Here is a 22,827-nt window from a genome sequence, read left to right as displayed (position 1 = left end):
CAAAATGAATTTCCTATGGGCTTGCTTCGCAAGACGAAAATGTCTTGCGAGTTCCTGCGGGTATTTTTTCCTTCCCCCCCCCCTTTTTCTAAGCCGCTAAGCCGCTTATCAGCTGATCCGCTAAGCCGCTAAACAGCTGATCCGCTAAGCCGCTTATCAGCTGATCAGCTAAGCCGCTTATCAGCTGATCCGCTAAGCCGCTTATCAGCTGATCCGCTAACCCACTTAACAGCTGATCAGCTAAGCCGCTTATCAGCTGATCTGCTAAGCCCCTAAGCCGCTAATAGCGCTAATCCGCTAAGCCGCTAATGGACTTGCTTCGCAAGACGAAAAAACCGCAAGACGAAGAGACTCGCGGAACGGATTAATTTCGTCTTGCGAGGCACCACTGTACTTAGGAGCCTGGGGTCTGTGAGAATTTCCTGACGAACTGGGGCGAAATGGGCACACAGGCCAGACCAGGGCTGCAATTGCACCATACTTTATAGCACAGTGATACCCCTCTATTTAAAAAAATAAAATAATTATTGATACTTTTCCACATACAGTACAATAAAAACACTAATTTAAATAAAGAGGAAACGGAAAAGGAGAAACGAAAGAAAACAAATTGAGAAAGAGGAAAAAGAGGGAGAGAAAATCACAAAGAACTCTATCAGAGGTAGGTCTTAAACCTTGTCTCACACAAAAGGGCGTGGAGCCTCCCAGCTCTCACCAGGATGATACCACTTCAAACAGAATTCAGAAAGCTCCTTGGCTATGTGACAGGTACTCTTTATATTCAGACACAAAAGAGAACTTTGCCACCTCTTTCTAGGATGTCTGCCTCCCGGGCTGTTACCCAGTTTCACAACTCCCGTTCAGCAGATCACATGGCAAACAGATGCCCGTCTCGGCAGAAGCTCACTGTGTGAGCCAAGGCTTGGCAGGATCATCCCCAAGACACAGCATTGTGGGCCTCTCAGGAGTGCCTGGATCCGTTCTCTCAACCATCACGGCTATGGAGTTAAGACCTCCTGTGGCCAACGACTACCTGTGCCAACCTCCAGCAATGCAGCCGCACGACAGTTCTGCCAACCTTTGGTCACATCACCAACTACTCCACATTCAAGATCAGTAAAGGTAAAGGGACCCCTGACCGTTAAGTCCAGTCGCGGATGACTCTGGGGTTGTGGCACGCATCCCTCGCCGAGGGAGCCGGGGTACAGCTTCCAGGTCATGTGGCCAGCATGACTAAGCCACTTCTAGCGAACCAGAGCAGCGCACGGAAATGCCGTTTACCTTCCCGCTGGAGCAGTACCTATTTATCTGCTTGCACTTTGACGTGTTTTCGAACTGCTAGGTTGGCAGGAGCAGGGACCGAGCAACGGGCGCTCACGCCGTTGCACGGATTCAAACCGCCGACCTTCTGATTGGCAAGTCCTAGGCTCTGTGGTTTAACCCACAGCACCACCCGCGTCCCTCCAGATCAGTATCCTGCACCAATAGCTCTTTGCATCTCACATGCCCAGCAGCATAGGAGCTGGAAGTTTGTGATAAGGCAGCCCTGTTTAAGACAAGCAGGTCTGGGTCAAGCCAGAACGGGATTGCAGACTACGTGAAAAGGACTATACCTCGGGTTAAGAACTTAATTTGTTCTGGAGGTCCATTCTTAACCTGAAACTGTTCTTAATCTGAGGCACCACTTTGGCTAATGGGGCCTCCTGCTGCCGCTGCGCCATTTCTGTTCTCATCCTGAAGCAAAGTTCTTAACCCGAGGTACTATTTCTGGGTTAGCGGAGTCTGTAACCTGAAGCATCTGTAACCTGAAGCATCTGAAACCCGAGGTACCACTGTATTTGGAATGTCAGGTGGGGGATGGTGAGCCTTTTGGCGTTGCAGTAAGGTACCCATTGGGGCAGAACAGAACAGATGGCTGCTGGATCAGGCCAATGGTCCAACTAGTTCCAGCATCCTGACCTCACTGTGGCCAACTACATGCCCCCAATGGAAACCTGCATGCAGGATTCAGCCACAAGAGTCCTCTCCCCCCCTCCCCACTGAGGTTTCCAGCAACTGGCCTTCAGAAGCATTGTTGCAGAGCATAACCAATATGGCTAGTAGCCATCAAAAGTCTTATTCTTCCCCATGAATTTTGTCTAATCCTCTTTGCAAGCCATCCAAGCTGTGTGGCATCTACTGCCTCCTGTGGCAAGCAGTTCCACAGGTTAACTATGCACTGTGTGGAAAGAAAAAAACCTATGCCATGTATAATTTCACAAACTATCACATTACTTCTTAGGCATCTTTTATCTAAACTAAAAAGTTCCAAATGCTGCATTTTTTTCCTTCATAGCAGAGTTGCTCCACTCCCTTGCTTGTGCTTTTCTGAACCTTTTCCAGCTCCACATTATCCCATTTGAGGTGAGGCGATCAGAACTGCACACAATATTCCAAATGCTGTCACGTCATAGATTTGCACAATATTGGTGGTTTTGTTTTAAGCTCCTTTCCTAATGATCCCTAGCATGGAATTTGCCTTTTTTTCACAGCTGCTGCTGCACACTGGGTCGACATCTTTATTGAGCAACTCATCAGAGTTGACAAATAGCCTGGCCTGGTATAATGCGGCTTTTTATGCCACACACAACACCTTGACGAAAGTAACTCGCAACACAAGACAGCCCTCAGGAAACTGCTCGTGTCAACGTGTCTTCAATGAACTGCTCTGGAAATTTAATTTCAGGAACTTCAGCAAACCTCAACCTGCAGTTTCCAGCAGAACCACCCAAAAGGGCTCACCCTTAATTTTTTTTTGCTTGACCGATATGTTGAATGCATTGCGTATCGAGTAATTCCCTTGGGACCAGGAGCTTTTCTCACTGCTCAGTGGCTGTGCTTTGCAAAAAAAACCCCTGATCTTACCTTGCTAAATCGGAAAATCCACAGCGAGGTGTTGCTTAACCAAGCTTCAATTAAGCAGGTAAAATTGGGTTTAGGCAAGGAAAAGCCGCAGAACAACAAGGAAAGCTCTCAGACCCAGGGGAAATGACTGGTACATGACTGAAACACAGGTCAACACAGGTGTGGATGGACCCAAAGTCAGCTCAGTGCTGCTCCAAAATAAAAATCCAGGAAGGTTCTGCAAAGATGCAGGGTGGGAATTAAGCATTCTGCAGATCTGGGCATCCATCCTAAGGCTGAAGAATTATGTGCAACAGAATAGTCCATCTTGCAAAGCTCGGTTATCCAAATCTACCAAGCACTAAACTAAGGCACATGCTCCACAAAGCCCTATGTAAATTAAACCCCTTCAGGCAAACTTCTGATACTTATTGGAATGCCAGCCCACATGGGTGCTATCAGAGTGACAGCACTCAGAGCCCCATCCCATCTTCAGATTAGAGGGTTGGTACCGCTCTCCATCCTTCCGAAAAGCAGAAGCAAGTTTTATTTCTTATTTATTTCATAAAATTGATGCGCTGCTGAACACCCCGAAAGCAGTTTACAAAATTATAGAAACAAGAAAACCAAGGGGAAATCACAACTTTAAAACATACGAAAAGTTAAAACACTAAAGCAGATTAAAATTTAGCAAAAAGGCCACAGTTTTGTTTTGTTTTTTAAAAAATATTATAGCCTAGCCTGCAAACAATTGCAGGAAATTGCATGGAAACAATTGTTTCATACATACATTTTTTTAAAAAATGTGTTTTCATTCACTCTCAGGGGTTAAACGGGGAGGTAAGTTTCCAAAAACCATGACAACTTTGAAGAGCGAAAAGGAAACGCCTTCGCCTCCATTGGCATCTGTACATCTCTCCATTGGCATCTCCATTGGCATGCACATGGTCTCTAAGGTGCCACTGGAAGGAATTTATTTCTTTTTTGTTTTGACTACAGCAGACCAACTTGTAACCAAATCTGGATAGTTCCTAATTCAGATGAAACTCCTTCGCCTGCCCTTGCTATACCACGCACCCACCCTGCCCCCTCCCATAGCTGTCAACTCTTCCCTTTATTTAAGGGAAATTCCCTTATTCCCAATAGGATTCCTTGCAAGAAAAAGGGAAAAGTTGACAGCTATGCCCCCTCCACCTGAAATCCAGAGTTGTTCTCTATGGTGGAGGGAGAGTGGAAAGGATCCTAGCGTCTCTTCCACGAGCATCCTTTCTTCCGCACTACCTGGGCAGAAGAGGAGGTGAAGCAGGCAGCACCTGGAAAGGAAAGTTGTACCTTCTAAAGTGCAATCCATCCTTCCTGGCTGGTCCAAAGGCAGCCCTCCCCTGACCCTTCTTCCACACCTGGGGGGGGGGGGAGAAAACGTGCAGACAGTGTCCTGTTCTGGCAGCCTCGCTGTGCAAAAAGTACAACTCTGGGAACTGCTAGCTCTTTTTCTATTTTTTTTTTAAACCCAGCTCTCTCTCTCTCTTCCCTCCTCCCTCCTCTTTTCTGGCCAGCCTCTTCCCCCGCCCCTCCTCCTCCTCCTCTTCCCTCCTCTCCCCCCCCCCCCCCCTTCGCTGGAATGAGAGGGTGGAATTGTGAATCACGGATTTAGCATGAGGTGATCCTGCTTGGCCAATCAGGGCCGGCCCGGCTGCCAACCACCCTGGCGCTGGGTCTTTCAGCCTTGCTGCAGACTCCAAGGTGAATGGCACCCGGGGTTACTGCCGGGCATGGCAGATTAACACTTTCCCTGCCGGCCGAGGGGGGGTTACTCTAGGTCAGCTGCACACGCTGGAGCCGGAACCTTTTCAAGAGGAATCGTAAGAGTTGGAAGGGACACCCCCACCCCCCACCACCCCAGGGTCATCTACCATAGTTCAACCCCCTGCAATGCAGGAATCTTTTTCCCAACGTGGAACTCGAACCCTGGACCCTGAGGTTAACAAGTCTCACGCTCAACCGACTGAGCTATGCGCACAGGCACACGCTCGGGTCACATCCACATCATATATTTCAAGCATCGTCATAGCACTTTGAACAGACCTGACTTCACCCAGAGGATCCTGGGAGCTGTAGTTTGTTAAGGGTGCTGAGCGTTGTTAAAGGTAAAGGGACCCCTGACCGTTAGGTCCAATCGTGGACGACTCTGGGGTTGCGGCACTCATCTCGCTTTATTGGCCGAGGGAGCCGGCGTACAGCTTCGGGGTCATGAAGCCAGCATAACTAAGCTGCTTCTGGCGAACCAGAGCAACGCACAGAAACGCCGTTTACCTTCCCGCTGGAGTGATACCTATTTAGCTACTTGCACTTTGACATGCTTTCGAACTGCTAGGTGGGCAGGAGCAGGGACCGAGCAACGGGAGCTCACCCCGTCATGGGGATTCGGACTGACGACCTTCTGACCGGCAAGTCCTAGGCTCTGTGGTTTAGACCACAGCGCCACACCACCAACGTCCCACCGAGCATTGTTAGGAAGCCCCTATTCCCCTCACAGAGCTACAGTTCCCAAAAGGGACAGCCCATCTTTGAGGCAACAGATCCCAATATAGGTCTTTATTCCACCCCGCCTCTCCCTTGTTCCTGATGTAGATCTTAACTCATCCCTTCTTTTCTGGCAAAAGACCATTTTGGGGTCTGCCTTGGGTGTCAAAATATATTGACCTGGCCTTGATTCCCTGAGTCATAAAATTATAAAGTTGGAAGGGACCCCAAGGGTCATTTAGTCCAGCCCCGGCAATGCAAGAATCCTGCCCACAGCTCTGCCCCTGGGTGGGCTCGAACCACCAACCTTCTGCTTAACAGCAAGTCACACTGACCCCATTGTGCTGTCTTCAGATGGAACTCTGGGAATTGTAGTTCTGGTAAAGGAATAAGGGGCCTCCTAACTCCCAGCATCTTTAACAAACTACATTTCCCATGATTCTTTGGGGGAAGCCATTACTGTTTAAAGGGGCATAATAGCGCTTCAAATGTATGGTGCAGAAGGGGCCTTTAATCCAATTCCTGGCTTGCTCTTGTGCTTTTAACAGCTCAGTGTACAACAACAAAACTTTGTACAAATCCCTTCCATCTGCCTTGCATAAGGTTGCGAAACGGCCACAAAGACACCCACTCTGGCTTATTCCTGTGTCCACAGTGTCTTACGGAGAAAACCAGTGGAAGAAGCTTTCCTTCTCCCACAACTGTGAGCCAGCCTCTGCAGATTAAGCTGCACAGGAGCTGGGGTGGTTAAAAAAAGCTGGCAATCCCAGCAAACCTCAAGCCACTTGAGCCATCGCTGCACCAAGTACTGCAATAAAAGAAGGAACCATTTTTACTGTTACAGACCGAAATTTGAGCAAAAGGTTGATAGACAAATGTGGCCTCCATGAGTCTCTGTCACAACACTGACTCTGCCATCATAGAAGCACAGAACTGTATTGCTGGGAGGGACACAAGGGGTCATCTAGTCCAACCCTCGGCAACGCAGGAATCTCAACTAAAGCATCCATGACTTAACTCTTGGCAACAATTTTCATAGCAGAAATCATGCAGTCATTATTTCCCTTGATCATGTGTTGTATGAAGGAATACTTTCCTTGCTTTCCTCTGTGACTGATCAATTTCTGAACAGCCCCAAGTTCTAATATGGTATGCCCCGCAGAGGACCTTAAGGTCCACAAATGACAACACTTTGGAGGTCCCAAGTCGCAAGGTGGTTAGATTGGTCTCAACTAGGGCCAGGGCCTTTTCAGTACTGGCCCCAACTTGGTTGAACGCTCTATCACCAGAGACTAGGGCCCTGTGGGACTTGACATCTCTCTGCAGAGCCTGCAAGACAGAGGTGTTCTGCCTGGCCTTTGGTTTGGACTCAGTCTGACCCTTATGTTTCCCTCCCCTTATGGTTTTGATCTATGGGCTACTATTAAAATGAGGCTGCATTTAAAATTGTATTTCAACCCGTATTTTAAATTTTTTTTTTTCCTCCCCTATTATGTTTTTATTGTGATTTTACTGGTGTTAGCTACCCTGAGCCTGGCTATTGCCAGAGAGGGCAGGGTATAAATAAAAATTTATTATTATAATCCGGGGAATATAATTCCACCTCTTCAAGGATGTTGCAAACATTGATCAATCCCACTAGCACCAGCACGTCATCTCTCTGCTCATCCGCCCCAAAGGATTAGCTTATCCAACACAGGCCGATTAGATTATTTCAATCTCCTAAAAGAGCCAATAAATGTCTCTTCTGCCTTTGGCGTTGCAGCGTCTGTACTTTGGAACTCCCTGCCAATTGACACTGGGCAGATGCCATCACTGTATTCTCTCTTTGCCTATATAGACACAAGGTTGGTTGTTGTTGTTGTTTATTAAATTTGTATATCTGAAGATCTCGGGGCAGTCCACAGCATAAAGATACAAAATAAAAACAAAAAATGCATTAAAAAAGCACATTTAAAAGGACATTGAATGTTAATCAGCCCGAGGCCTGGTTGAAGAGGAATGTTTTCACCTGGTGTCTAAGGATGTATAATGAAGGCATCAAGTGAGCCTCCCTGGCTAGAGCATTCCACAAGTGGGGAACCATCACAGAAAAGGCCCTGTTCTCAAGTTGCCACCTGGGTGGGGTGGGGGGAGGCATACAAAGAAGGGCCTCAGAGGATGAGCACAGGATCCAGGGCACTTCAAATGGGGAGAGGCAGTCCTTGAGGTTACATGGTTTATTGTGTTTCCTTGTTTACATATGTTTTTAACCGCTTTAAAATGTTTTGTTTTTAACTGTATTTTTATTACAGATGTGTTTGCCACCCTGGGGTCCTTTGGGAGGAAAGATGGAAGATCAACATTTTAATTCTCGGGAGAGTACTGCCAGAATCAAAGAGCTGGAATAGTCCTCCAAAATCATCTCTGCCAACTCTCTCTGCTCGTACAGAAAATTTAGGGAGAAGGTTCATTCATAGACGGGTTAAAACTGATCAAAGAAAACTGATCAAAGCAAGGTCCAGAGACAGAAGGACCTGTATTTTACTAACGCGTGGGAAGAAGAGAGTTTGAACAGACTGAAAGGCTGGGAACCCACAATTTATTTATTTTTTTGTTGCAATGGACCTCTTCTGTTGTTTAGGATGGACAAAGGAGATGCATAAAAGGAAGACACTGGGGTATGTGTGGAAAGGAACAAGAGGAATTATCTGTCTAAAGGGGATAGGGAAAATAAGAACGCAAACATGAACTTAGGCACAGACAGCAGCACCCAAACACACCCTCCTGCCAGAGGCAGCCTCCCCAGACACACGCTGCCCTACTTCCAAAAATGGGACCTGCCCTTTGTCCCATGTCAAAGTCCGCCCCCAGAAAAGGAATGGCTCCAGGTAACCTCCTGAGAATACAAAGGTGTGTTTGGCTTTTCCCAACAGCTGATTAGCAATACAAACTTGCCAACAGGGACAACCTCCTCTGCTGTCAGGGATTAGTACCAGATGCATGTTTGACTACAACTCCCATAATTCCTGAGTATTGGCCAAGATAGCCTGGGGTTGATGGCAGCTGGAGCCCAATGGCATATCGCTACTCTTGCCGGGAGGTTGGAGTCTGACCAAAAGAACAGTTCAGTCTCGGATTGCAGGTGGACAGATTCCTTTTTGAATGTTCCCTCTCACTATTATTATTACTTACTTAAATAATAATATAGTGGTACCTGGGGTTACATATGCTTCAGGTTACATAAGCTTCAGGTTACAGACTCCACTAACCCAGAAATAGTAACTCGGGTTAAGAACCTTGCTTCAGGATGAGAAGAGAAATCGTGCTCCGGCGGCACGGCAGCAGCGGGAGGCCCCATTAGCTAAAGTGGTGCTTCAGGTTAAGAATCGTTTCAGGTTAAGAACAGACCTCCGGAATGAATTAAGTTCTTAACCCGAGGTACCACTGTAATTGAAAACCTCCCTGTGTGTAGTAAGCTAGTAAGGTAAAGGTAAGGGGACCCCTGACCATTAGATCCAGTCGCGGACGACTCTGAGGTTGCGGTGCTCATCTTGCTTTACTGGCCGAGGGAGCCGGCGTACATCTTCCGGGTCATGTGGCCAGCATGACTAAGCCGCTTCTGGCAAACCAGAGCAGCGCATGGAAACGCCGTTTACCTTCCCGCCAGAGTGGTACCTATTTATCTACTTGCACTTTGACATGCTTTCGAACTGCTAGGTTGGCGTAGTAATGTACAGCAATAAGGCTGAGCTGCATCCCTGGTGCGCTAATTTTCTACCTGTAGATAAGATATATTTAACAATTTTTAAAGTTTCATTTAATAAAATGTATATGCTGCAAGGAAAAACTCCTCTAAGCGGTTCTCAGCAATATTCAGTCGTTGAAATCATCTGTTAAGAAACAGTTAACAACAGGCATTAAAATATTTAAAAGATTAAAATCAGCACTAGCTAGAAGGCAAGAGAACACACGCAACTTCTATAGATCTGAAAAGGATTGCCTAAGCAAAACCATTTCAAATGGGAGCTAAAAAGAGTTCAGCGATGGCGTCTGCCTGCTGTCAACCGGCAGGGAGTTCCAAAGTATAGCTATTAAACATGAGAAGGTTGATTTGTTATAATCGTGGAATATTATGGGGCACCCATAACAAGCTGTGCTTGTTCTGTCAGTGTGTATGTGTGTATATTTAGGATATTGTTCTAAAATGGAGTCTAAAGTACTACAGTTCTACTTTGTCAGGAGTGAAACCACAACTCTACCAACCAAGCAACAAGCCTACTTGATTAGCACCAAATCCATCCAACACAAACACACAAACACACACGACTGCATCAAATTGGACACTCCCTCTCAGGTGCCTAATTCCAACTGAATCCCGTAACACCCAGTGTTGCTCTTAGGTGCAGGTTGCAAAAGAGCCCTGCCAAATTACTGAGGGAGCATTACAGACAGATTTATTATATTTCACAAGGGCAGGCAGATGAACCACTCTGGGAATTGTAGTTCTGGGATGTGAAACAGTCATAGAATCATAGAGTTGGAAGAGACCACAAGGGCCATCGAGTCCAACCCCCTGCCAAGCAGGAAACACCATCAGAGCACTCCTGACATATGGTTGTCAAGCCTCTGCTTAAAGACCTCCAAAGAAGGAGACTCCACCACACTCCTTGGCAGCAAATTCCACTGTCAAACAGCTCTTACTGTCAGGAAGTTCTTCCTAATGTTTAGGTGGAATCTTCTTTCTTGTCGTTTGGAACCATTGCTCCGTGTCCGCTTCTCTGGAGCAGCAGAAAACAACCTTTCTCCCTCCTCTATGTGACATCCTTTTATATATTTGAACATGGCTATCATATCACCCCTTAACCTCCTCTTCTCCAGGCTAAACATGCCCAGCTCCCTTAGCCGTTCCTCATAAGGCATCGTTTCCAGGCCTTTGACCATTTTGGTTGCCCTCCTCTGGACACGTTCCAGTTTTGTCAGTGTCCTTCTTGAACTGTGGTGCCCAGAACTGGACACAGTACTCCAGGTGAGGTCTGACTAGAGCAGAATACAGTGGCACTATTATTTCCCTTGATCTAGATGCTATACTCCTATTGATGCAGCCCAGAATTGCATCGGCTTTTTTAGCTGCCGCGTCACACTGTTGGCTCATGTCAAGTTTGTGGTCAACCAAGACTCCTAGATCCTTTTCACATGTACTGCTCTCAAGCCAGGTGTCACCCATCTTGTATTTGTGCCTCTCATTTTTTTTGCCCAAGTGCAATACTTTACATTTCTCCCTGTTAAAATTCATCTTGTTTGTTTTGGCCCAGTTGTCTAATCTGTCAAGGTCGTTTTGAAGTGTGACCCTGTCCTCTGGGGTGTTAGCCACCCCTCCCAGTTTGGTGTCATCTGCAAATTTGATCAGGATGCCCTTGAGTCCATCATCCAAGTCGTTGATAAAGATGTTGAATAAGACCGGGCCCAAGACAGAACCCTGTGGCACCCCACTAGTCACTCTTCAGTCAAGCCCTCGTCCCAAGGAACTCGGTGAATTGTAGCTCTGTGAGAGGAATTCGGGTCACCTATCAATTTTCAGCACCCTTAGCAAACTACAGCTCCCAGGATCCTTTGGGGGAAGTCATGGCAGCTTATAGTGCTTTGATACTGCTTTAAATTTATGTGTAGATGGGGCTAAGGATAGAAGAGCAGGCTGAGGTTCCCAGTATTTTCCCCAGATCTGGCCAATCTATAGGGATTTTACTGCCCACCAGTCAGAGTGGGTGATGCTACACTGCCTGGCTGCACAGTCTCCAAACATCCTTACAGTGGTACCTCGGGTTACATATGCTTCAGGTTAGACTCCACTAACCCAGAAATAGTACCTCAGGCTAAGAACTTTGCTTCGGGATGAGAACAGAAATCGTGCAGCGGCGGCGCGGCGGCAGCAGGAGGCCCCATTAGCTAAAGTGGTGCTTCAAGTTAAGAACAGTTTCAGGTTAAGTACCAGACCTCCGGAACGAATTAAGTACTTAACCTGAGGTACCTTGAGGAGAGATGCTGTGTTGGGGTGGGGTTATTTTGACTCTTGAACAATCTGCGTGTATTTTTATTCGCTACACTTTTACTCAACCCGTCCTCCAAGCAGCCTTGAGGTGGCATGCATGCCTCTCCTCCCCTTTAATCTTCAAATCAACCCTGCGAGGTCGGTCCGACCAAGCCACAAATTCATGGCTGAATTTGAACCTGGGTCTCCCTGGTCCTAGCCTGACACTCTAACCATATAACCATTATCAACCCCTGTACCCACTATCATTTCCCAAATCAGGGAAAGGCCCTTTCCTTTGGCCCTCCAGATGTTGTTGGGACTACAACTCCCATCATCCCTGGCCATGTTGCCAGGGGTGATGGGAGTTGTAGTCTAACGTCCCATGGGTTCTCCACCCCTGCATTATACCCATGCTCTCATGTGGATGCAGATGCACAGACCCAAAGAGTTTCTCTGGTATCCTAACCTACTCAGTAACCATTTATTCTGGCAGCGAATGTTTATTTCCTTACTTATGGCATTTATATCCCACCTTTTCCTCCAAGGACCTCAAGGTGGCGTACAAAGTTCTCCCCCTCTCCGTTCAGTCTCCACAACAACCCTGTGAGGTAGGCTAAGGCGAGAGGTAGTGAGTTTCCCAAGGTCACTCAGGTGAGTTTCACAGCTGAGTGGGGGATTTGAACCTTCATCTCCCAAGTCCTAGCCTGACATTCTCTAACCAGAGCAACACTTTGGCGGAACCCCTTTGAGTGCCTCAGTTTTAAAACAAGTGCGATCCGATCTACGGAGACAAGAGATATCCTATTCCAGCATTCTGACATTTTTAAAAGAAAGGGAACTAGTATAAGCCGTGTGGCAGAAGGACTGAGCAAGGGTTTGAATCCAGATCTACCTAGTGAAAGTTGAATGCCAGTACAGCACACTGATTTCCAAAATGAAATATATCTGCATTCGTCAGGAATTTACCTGTATGGCAAGTGCGAATTTTCTGTTGTGGAACCATCTCTTCTTTTGATTAACATGGGGGTGGGTAGATGTATTTCTGGTCGGAATTGTTTTATTTTCCTTGGAGTATTTTCTCTCGCTTTACTCTTTACTCTCACTTATTGTGTATTTTGTGTTTTTATTTTGTATTTACATGCCCTGAGATCTTTGGATGAAGGGCAGTATAATAATAATAATAATAATAATAATAATAATAATAATAATAATAGCAGCAGTAGCAGCAGCATAAGGGCAACAGTGAAAGACCACCAGGAATGCCTAAGGGCTGAGAGTGACCCTTGGGCAGTGACCCTTTGCTGTATCAATAGCAGGGCCAGATTTAGGTTGGATGAGGCCCCAAGCTACTGAAGGTAATGGGGCCCTTTATATGTCCGGCTGTCCTTTGTCAACAACAAATTGTCACTGTTTTTGTGTGTTGAATATATGCTATATGGTAATTTATGGACCTAATAGGTATCAAAAGTCATTTACACATGTTGCCCGGCAACCAGTCCATGCAGAATACAGGCACCCTATATAAAGAAATGAGCAAACCAGTGATATTTTAGGGAGCAGGCTAGCAGGCGGGGCCCATGACTTACATCACAGGAGCCTACACAACACAAAACACAGTTGCTGTATGTAGGTTTTATTTGATTTGTTTTTTATCTTATATTTTAGAAATGTACATCCAGGTTTTTTTTCCTTTAAAAAATCTTTGGGGCCCCCAAGAGAATGGGGCCCTAAGCTATAGCTTGTTTAGCTTATACGTAAATCCGGCACTGATCAATAGGGGCACTATATTATTCTACCCTTGTTCTCACCTGGGAAGTTCTGGTAGCAGGATGACCACTAAAGGTAAAGGTAAAGGTACCCCTGCCCGTACGGGCCAGTCTTGACAGACTCTGGGGTTGTGCGCCCATCTCACTTAAGAGGCCAGGGGCCAGCGCTGTCCGGAGACACTTCCGGGTCACGTGGCCAGCGTGACATCGCTGCTCTGGCGAGCCAGAGCCGCACACGGAAACGCCCTTTACCTTCCCGCTGGTAAGCGGTCCCTATTTATCTACTTGCACCCGGAGGTGCTTTCGAACTGCTAGGTTGGCAGGCGCTGGGACCGAGCAGCGGGAGCGCACCCCGCCGCAGGGATTCGAACCGCCGACCTTTCCATCGGCAAGCCCTAGGCGCTGAGGCTTTAACCCACAGCGCCACATCGCCAAAAAATTTTTTTTAAAAAAGGTGGCAAAAAGACAACAGAAAGTGGCATAAAATTTGCACATGGTAATTTATGAGCATAGATCATGAGATCATAGAATTCTAAAGTCGGAAGGAAATCAAGCCCAACGCCCTGCAATGCGGGAATATACAGCTGCCCCATATGGGGATCAAACCTGCGACCTTGGTATAATCAACGCCATGCTCCAAGCAACTGAGCTATCCATTTAGATGTCCATTTGGAAATAGTTGCACCGCACCACAGTGAGGAAGCCCAGCACCTGCTGAGTCTGCTATCCAGATGCTTTCTGTGGGAGAAGTGGAATCCATTTATTTGTTGCCATTCCTGTTCCTTTGCAAAATATTTGCACAAGCTGCCCAGCCATGGGCCAGTCCACCGTTCTACAGACCATGTGGTGGGCCGGACTATATTTTTTTTTTGGGGGGGGGGAATGAACGAATTCCTGTGCCCCACAAATAACCCAGAGATGCATTTTAAATAAAAGCACACATTCTACTTGTGTAAAAACACCAGGCAGGCCCCACAAGTAACCCAGAGATGCACTTTAAATAAAACAACATATTCTACTCATGTGAAAACACGCTGGTTCCCGGACCGTCCACGGGCTGGATTGAGAAGGAGATTGGGCCGCACCCGGCCCCTGGGCCTTAGGTTGCCTACCCCTGCATTAGAAAATGGTAAGCATGTCTTTTTCCAAGGCAGTAATATCAGAGCTGGCCCACCCATGAGGCAGGTTGAAGCACTGGCCTCAGGCGGCAGATGTGCAAGACTGCTTCTGGCATGCGGCACTGCCACCCAAACTGTGGAACACCCTGGCTCTTGCCGAGTTCTGCAAGAGGGGAGGGGGCGTTCTGGCAGCCCCAGAAGTGGTGGTGGGGCAGCAGTAGGGGGGCAACGGGGGCACTCCTGTGTTTCACCTCAGGTGGCGAAATGGGATGGGCCCTTTCCCTGACTGCAACTATATCCTAACTCCAAAGCAAGAAATAATGCGCCCCATAAGCTCTCAGAGCATTGGAGCAGTCTTGCCTCTTATGCAATGAGTTGCAGCCTTGGATATTGTTCCCTGATCCTTAGGAACTATTACAACAACCATGCACAGTGTTGCTACTTTCACAGTATATTTTGTTTTATGTATTTAGGTGATTTTCTTTTAACCGCCCTTAGCACAAGTTACAAGGCGGATTGCAACCGAGTCCAATAAGATAAAAAACCCGGATCCGTAAGATTACGCAGCCCTTAAGACACAGGAATTCGTTAGCAATCATTTAATCTCATCAGGTCTCTCCTCCTCCAAACCCCTGACCCAAAATGTGCATCTTAACCAGGTACCTAAAACCACAAAGAGATGGTGCTAGGTGCACCTCAGGAGGGAGGGAGTTCCACATGTGAGGAGCCACCACTGAAAAGGCCCCACCATGTACTTCATTCTCAATTGGTTCAATAGTCAATCCCTCTTCACAGGGAACTCTGGGAATCGTAGTTCTGCGAGAGGGAAACGGGCCTCCTAACAGCCTGCAGCACCCTTCAATAAGCTACAGCTCCCAGAATTATTTGGGAAGCCATGACTGTTTAAAGTGGTGTCATAGTGCTTTAAATGTACCCCATGTTAATGGTGTTAAGTTAATGCACTTAATTAGAGAAAAATCATTATTGACATTTATTAAGTATTAAAAACTTCTTATAGACTTTTCTGCTTGAAAGAGAAAATATACTTGTAATATCTGAATCTGAAGATTGAAAAAATATTGGCTTATAGAAAATATAATAGTTGGAGGTCAATGAGTGAATACTACCATATCTTTAGCTGACCGACAGAGAATCTGAAGCCTTTTTATCTTTTCCCATTGTCTTTTCTTACTCTTTTTCTCACTTTGCTTCTGTTCTTTTTTAGATTAGCTTTCTAAAGTAGTCCTTTCCCTCAGGTGTATTATGAAAATATGCTTTGTATTGGGTAGGAACTTTTGTGTCTCTTTTGGTAAGTTATCAATAAAACTGGACCTAAAACAAAAAACCAAAAAACTGTATATGCCTCCTGGTCGGGACCTGTCCTCTTTGCACTTTGTAACGCGACATTAAAAGCACCTTAGCATTACTAAGAGATGCTTATACAGCTGCACACACAAAAGGTGCGCTTTGCACTAAAACCCAGCACGCTGGCACGGGACGGTTTTGCAAAGGCGCAGTCGAGGCAGAGAAGGGGTGGGCGGGCAAGACGGTGGAGTGCAATCATAGGAGACAACTCCTAGGGCTAAGGTCCCTTCGGCCTCCCCCCCAATAAAATATTTGAGGGGACCGGGGCACCCCCCCCCAAGTTGATGTGCGTTGCCATTGTGCGCACCGCGTCTTGTGATCCATTATGGGGGCGAGGCATACCTGGGCCTCCCCAATATATTATTCAAGTTGGCACCCTTGGGTGCAAGCCAAGCCTAGTTGCACAACCCAAACCTTGCACATCAAGGCGCTGCGAGAGCGCAGGAGCCGCGGAGCGTCGCCCTAGCGCGCAAACCTCGGCGCGCTGAACTTTCTTCGGAAAGAGGGAATGACCGACAGTAACCCGAGGCGTGACGTCAGCCTCCCCCTCCCCTCTCTCTCACACACACAGACGGGGGGGGAGTGGGCGGGGCGTTTAGCCTTAGCAGCTGGCTCCCCGCCAGGGACACGGGGAGGCGGTGGATTTCTGGATATGATATTTGCCATCTCACAGGCTCCTTGTGATTCCCTTCTGCAAAGCCAGCGATCCTCCGTCCTCCCACAAATGCATCCGGCGTGATGTTGCCATGGTCAAAGGGTGGCGTTTTGTTTTGTTTCCAGATGCTGGTGGTAAGCGGGGTACCAAAGCACATGGCTCGCCAAGGCAAGAGTGGGGGCGGGGGCGGGATCCGTTCAAGGGATCCCGTCACCCAAGGAGAAACAGATCCCTCGGTGGGAGAGGAGCAGGCTCGTGCCTACCCACACGCTCCCCAAACTCTCACTTCTCAGGCGCGCGCGCTCAGGACGCGCTCGCTTCATCCAAACTGGTTAGGAAAAAGGCTTTGAGAAATATTGCACACGTTTCTACAATTCAGGCTCTAATTTAGAAGTTCACTCTTGCTGAAATCACAGGCTGGCTGGATATTTATATATCTTGGCAAAAGGGCACTTTTGGAAATAATTATTAAAAAAAAAAAAAACAATTGCACTCCCTTTGCACAGAAATTAGGACCCTCGTCCCAAACCACAGATCCCGACTTTAACTCAAGCAAGAAAGGGCTTGCACCATGATGCAAGACCCCCTTTTTTTTTTCAGGTACCAACTGGGCAAAAGCTGCTTCCCTTCTCCCCGGTTGGCACCGTGAGAAACAGCCCCCCCCCCGCCCCCTCTTGCCTGTACCCACCGTCAATGTCGCTCAGCAGAGCCGTGTCGATCTCGCTGGATTCATGGAGAGTCAGCGAAGGGTCCAAGCCGTCCAAAGACGCCTCTTCGAAGGCGAGGTTGTTCATCTCGGCCACGGCGCGCACAAACCCCCTCCACGCACGCACCCCTAATCTAAGCCCAAAATAAGCTGATTTTAAAAAATAAAAATATGTGGAATTGAATAATCTAGAGGAGCCCGGATGACAGGCTGGGAGGAGGAAGCGCCTTCTTTAGGCTGCCGGGGACTCCGCGCCCAGAGAAGCCATCTGCGCATCGAGAAGCCAAGCGGCCCGGCGTTTATGGGCTGGTGGCTCCTAGCTGCCTGCTGCTGGCTGCCCTCCTCCCGTCCATGGCAGGCTCTGTAAGGTGGAGGGAGAGCAAGTTGCGAAGTGGAGCTCGAACCTGCTCCTGGGAGGGAGAGCAGGGGGAGGAGCCTCCGCTTGGGGGACGCCCCCTGGCTCTCTTGATTGGCAGCCCCCTGCAGTTCCCGGGAAGTGAACTGGCTGGCCGGTCCGCCTCCCCCACATGGACGGGAGGGGTGTGCGGGACACAACAACACCGGCGGCAAGAGTCCCAGGCTCCGCTTACTTAGCAGGAAATCTGCCCCGCTTGGATTGGGGATCACTTCCGAGCAAATGTTGACACGGTTGCAGGCTCAGTGTTGGAGGAGGAGGAAGGCTTTGGAGCAGCTGAAAAGGGAAATTCAACACGCCCCCACCATGCATGCCCAGAAAGTTGCACCTGTTGAATTTCTGCCTGTTGCGCACAGAGAATGGTCTGATCAAGGGGACCCCAGAAGGCTCAGGAACCCAAGGATGTGCAATTTGGAAAGGGGGGGGGGTATTTGACGCCACTTTGCATCATTTTGCAAGAATTATTACTATTATTATTACATTTATATCCCAGTTTTTCCTTCAAAGAGTTCAAGGTGGTGCACATGGTTCTCTGCTTTTTGCACTGCATCACTGCAACAACCCTGTAGTGTAGGTTAGGCTAAGAGGCAGTGACTGGCCCAATGTCATACCCAGTGGGCTTCATGGCTGAGTGGGGAGCTGAATTCTGCTCTCCTGGTCTGACACTCAACTGCTCAACCACACTGTTGGTAAAAGTAGATTAATTTTCAACATAATGGGGGGGTTATATAAAGGAAACAATGCACGAGGTTATTTATTTTAAAGGATTTGTTTACGCACCCTTAGAAATATTATACCCGTGCAATTTTTTAAACATACTAATAACAAGCTGAGTTTCTCGTATTGCAGGGGTTCCTTCGAACTACAATTCTGCGATTCTATGAACTAAAGAAAAACAATGAATGAAACTGGAAATTGTCTAACCAACCATTGCTTAAAGTAGAATGGGTCTTCTCTGAGTATGATTAACCCTAGATATTCACCACTGAAATTAAGGGGGGGCTTAATAAAAATTAACTATCCCGTTTATTGCAAAGGGTCTGCGCTAAGAATGGCAAACAGCGTAATTCTCACCCTGACCACTCAGAAGTCCCACTGAAATCAAGTGAGGCTTCCATGCAAGAGAGGCTAGGATTCCAGCCTATATCTGGGTCCCAGCAGAAATCTCTACATGTGCAGGGCAATGCAAGCTTTATTTCCTGTAATAATTCTACATATTCTTAGAAGAGTCTTGCAAGAGCCCTGTTTGATTGCAAAATAAAATGGGGGGAAAACAAAACTTGGGGGTGCCCCCTTTTTCACCTTCTCCACCTCTGTATCCCATCATCCGAGGACACACACAACCTAGATGCACAGGTAACTTAGTGTGTGAATAAAGCACTGCCCCTTTCCTCAATCCAAAATAGGTGTTCAAAATAATAAATCTGAGGTCTCCCCTCTATTTTTAGGTGTGACTCTTCCTTTCCCCCTTGATCCAATAGGTCAGAGCCATCCCTCAGCTTACCTAGGTTGCCAGATGTTTAGCCAATGCCAAATCTGCTAAAGGTGGCTGTTTTACTACAATTAAGGTTGTTCCTTTATCCTCTTTGCAGCGTAGATGGCAAAATTAGTCAGGGCTCCTGCACCATTGATAATTGTACAGAAGAGGGAATTTCAGCACAGGCTACACCTGCAGAAACCGTCTCTTCTACACATCTGTTTAAAGGTACAATAGCACAGAAGAGGTGGAATATAAATTTTATACACACACACACACACACACACAGAGGATAGATGAAAGAAAGACATTCTATCAATCAATCAATCAATCAATTAGGGGTTGGACTAGATCATCCTCAGGGTCTATTCCATCTCTACAATTATATTCTATAAAAATAAAGAGTTAAACTGCACGCAAAGCTTTTTGTAAAAAGAAAACAAGCAAGCAAATAAAGCAGAAATTAACTTCTGGAACTCACTGCTGGAGGATGTGGCTATAGCCACTACCTAGATGACTTTATAGGGGGACAAAGGGGAACCAGCAATAAAACGTTGCAATGATCAGATCAAAATGAGCAGATAACAGCAAAGGGTGCTAGGTTCATAGCAGGGGCAATCAGAATAAGGGCCACTAACTGACGGCTGATTCAGGACTTTAAATTGTGCTCTTATATCAAATTTCCTTTTCTGCGTATATTGTAATGTTTTACTGTTGCTGTGGCCATTGGCTAATGCGAATAAAGTTTTATCTATCTAAAAAACAAAACAAAAAACGTTGCAATGTCCCTCCTCAAGGAGTCAAATGAGCATGCCTGCTTCCAGCATATTCCATGTCACTGCTTTATGGTCCCAGCACCTGCTATTCAGAGGTAGACTATCTCTGAACATGATGTTCTGCTACAAGGGTGGGGGAAACTCATCTCAGTGGCCACATTCTCTTCTGGGCGGTCACTTACCTGCCAATGGTGGGCAGGGCCAGAGGCAACAGGTGGGTTTTGCTCTGATGGCGTCAGCTAGTTTTACACTCCACTGAAACGCCCTTCTTCACAGAGAAAGAGGAGTTGCCAGTCACTGGGCATCATTTATTATATTTAGGATAGCATCTTATTCAGAGGCCGTCTACCTGAAGAGTAGCTGTTGAGGACAAAGAGAGGAGAAAGTCATTTGCCTTTATGGCCTCAATTTGGCTTAGATGGGATTTTCAACTTGTGTGCAGATAGCGTCTCACTTGAGTGAATGCTCATTTATTTATTTATTTATTTATTTATTTTTAAATGATATTTTATTAAATTTCCATAATAAAAAGATTATAAAACAATAAATGGGAAAAACACAAGAAAAATACAAAACCATAAAAATACAAAGATACAAAAATACAAACACTTAACATAGAGGGGAAAAAAGAAAAAAGAGAACACTCTTTTCAAATTCATATCCTTCATAACCTTATTTTATTGACTTCCACCCGCCCTCCTTTCTTGTATTCCTCTTCAAACTTAATTTAGCAAATTCATTTATATTAGTTTTATCCTTTAAAAGTTCTTTCAAATATTATATTATTCAAATTTTCATCCAATATCTATCCCTTCTTTCATATTCTTATTTATCTTATGAATGCTCCTTTAAATCAACAACAACAACAATCTGTGCTCATAGAAGATTAGCTGCTCAAGGAGAAGAGCATCTTCCCGTCGCACTACTTTTCTACGTGCAGGGATATCTTTTAAGGTGGAAGTCTGCAGTCATTTAAACCCCAGCCTGCAGTCTTCAGTGGTAAGACCCAGACAGAGTCTCCTCAGTGAGAAGTTGGCCACAAACTTAAATAGAATTACTTGCGAGTACCAAATCGGCCTAGGATTTAAATATGTGATGTTGTAGAATACTATGGATAAAAGCTAAAATGAAAAGAAAGATGTTATTTGGACTAAGTAAATTTTATGTAAAATTAGTTTTCGAAAACTGCTACAATGATTTATATAGAAATTCAGCCAGGGGGAGTCGAGGAAGTCATCTAACAATGTTAACTAAAGTGGAATTTCTATAGTTAGGATATATGTCTGTCTGTCTGTTTATTTGTTTGTTCTTTGATGTTTTCTTTTTATGTTTGATTATATGTTTGTTTTAAAATTTGGAAAATTTAAATAAAAAAAATTGGGGGGAAAAAAGAGAAGTTGGCCACATTCTGAACATGTGAGTAGTGAAGGACCTTCCCCTACTTTCTGCCCACAATGCCTGAAATTCAGAGGTAGACTGCATTAGATCATGCAGGTTCCATTTAGCTTTCATAAACAACAGGCCTCATCTTTCTCTCCTAATTAATTTCTCCATTTTTTTAAGCCACGTAGACTAATCTTTACTTCCTTGCAGGGCTGTTTGTCGTTACACGCACAAACGTTCCTTCTGCGATCGGAATCTCCCAGAGAGAAAACAAGCAAACAGGCAGCGAAAGAGTTAAACCTTGTTTCGCTTCTGTAGGCGGGGCCGTGCTACGACCTCAGCCAATCGTCTGCGGCCAAGGCAGGAATGCCCCCGCGGGAAAGCTTCGTTGAGCAAGCGGGGAAACACCTCCAGTAGTGCCAGTCGGCTCAGCCAATGGCAGCGCGGCTCCGCAGTGGAGTGATTTCGCGTCACAGCCCAGGCTCTAGGATTACATCATGGGGGCGGGGATTCCCCTCCTCCACGTGGAGAGGAAGGCGAGGAGCTGCCAAAGTCAGAGTCGACGTGGGGGGCGGGGTTAAGGATTTAAAGGAGCCGCTCAGGTTCGGTTCCCCGTGGTTTGTGGACGGAAACGGGAGATTTGTGTTAAATATGCTGCAGCGCAGGGACTTAATCAGGACTTAACCAGGTGGCCAGATGTAAAAGGGGGGAAAACAACAGGGCTCTTGCACAACCATGTAAGCCGTACCTGTTGAAATTTCTTCTATTAAGGAAAGAAAATTACTAATAAAATATTATTTTATAAAATAGTATTAAAACGCCTGCTTCTTGGGAGAAGGGCAATGACAGGCCTAGACAGCATCTTGAGAAGTAGAGACATCACCTTGCCAACAAAGGTCCGTATAGTTAAAGCTATGGTTTTCCCAGTAGTGATGTATGGAAGTGAGAGCTGGACCATCAAGAAGGCTGATCGCCGAAGAATTGATGCTTTTGAATTCTGGTGCTGGAGGAGACTCTTGAGAGTCCCATGGACTGCAAGAAGATCAAACCTCTCCATTCTGAAGGAAATCAGCCCTGAGGGCTCACTGGAAGGACAGATCCTGAAGCTGAGGCTCCAGTACTTTGGCCACCTCATGAGAAGAGAAGACTCCCTGGAGAAGACCCTGATGTTGGGAAAGATGGAGGGCACAAGGAGAAGGGGACGACAGAGGACGAGATGGTTGGATAGTGTTTTCGAGGTTACCAGCATGAGTCTGACCAAGCTGCGGGGGGCAGTGGAGGACAGGAGTGCCTGGCGTTCTCTGGTCCAGGGGGTCACGAAGAGTCGGACATGACTAAACGACTAAACAACATTAAAACGTACATCAACACTCCCTGTTTCATAGCTGCCTGCCGCCGCGAAGCATAAATCTCCGGGCCTTTAATTTTTTTTTACTTTAAGGGGTCTTGCCGCCGGGCACGCAAGAATTCCTCTGCACATGAGCAGAAAGCTTTTCCTTCTCGTATGCACACTGGGCGGGAGTGGGGTGCCAACTTCAGCACTCTCTCCCCAGCTGCATGGAACAGAGTAAGCCTGTAGGTGAAGGTTTCCCTCACTGCTGCAGCTGCGTGCTAGGAAAAGCAGCACCTGTTGGATTACTGCCTTGCAGAGGGGTGAAGTCAAACTGCTGCATTGGCAGCATCAAAGTAACCTCTGCAGGGCGCAAGCCTGGGCAGGGAGTACGGAGGGCATGGGCCACCCAGACTACAA

General features: G+C 46.6%; 1 protein-coding gene across 2 annotated transcripts in view; it reads right to left on the bottom strand.

The window, feature by feature from the left end:
* SREBF1 (sterol regulatory element binding transcription factor 1) overlaps positions 1 to 17,433 on the bottom strand; it is a 54,100-nt gene extending 36,667 nt beyond the window's left edge. The window contains exon 1 of one of the 2 annotated variants that reach the window (XM_079953695.1): positions 17,009 to 17,433. In XM_079953695.1, coding sequence (XP_079809821.1) covers positions 17,009 to 17,114 — 106 coding nt within the window. In that variant the 5' untranslated portion in view covers positions 17,115 to 17,433. Of the gene's footprint in view, positions 1 to 4,215; positions 4,354 to 17,008 lie in introns of those variants that run through there. The other variant, XM_079953696.1, reaches the window with a different exon arrangement.
* Positions 17,434 to 22,827: the final 5,394 nt, after the last annotated feature.

This window comes from Podarcis cretensis (genome assembly GCF_951804945.1).
Source record: "Podarcis cretensis genome assembly, chromosome: 14".
Lineage (NCBI taxonomy): Eukaryota > Metazoa > Chordata > Lepidosauria > Squamata > Lacertidae > Podarcis > Podarcis cretensis.
This window is presented reverse-complemented; position numbering and strand designations above follow the sequence as displayed.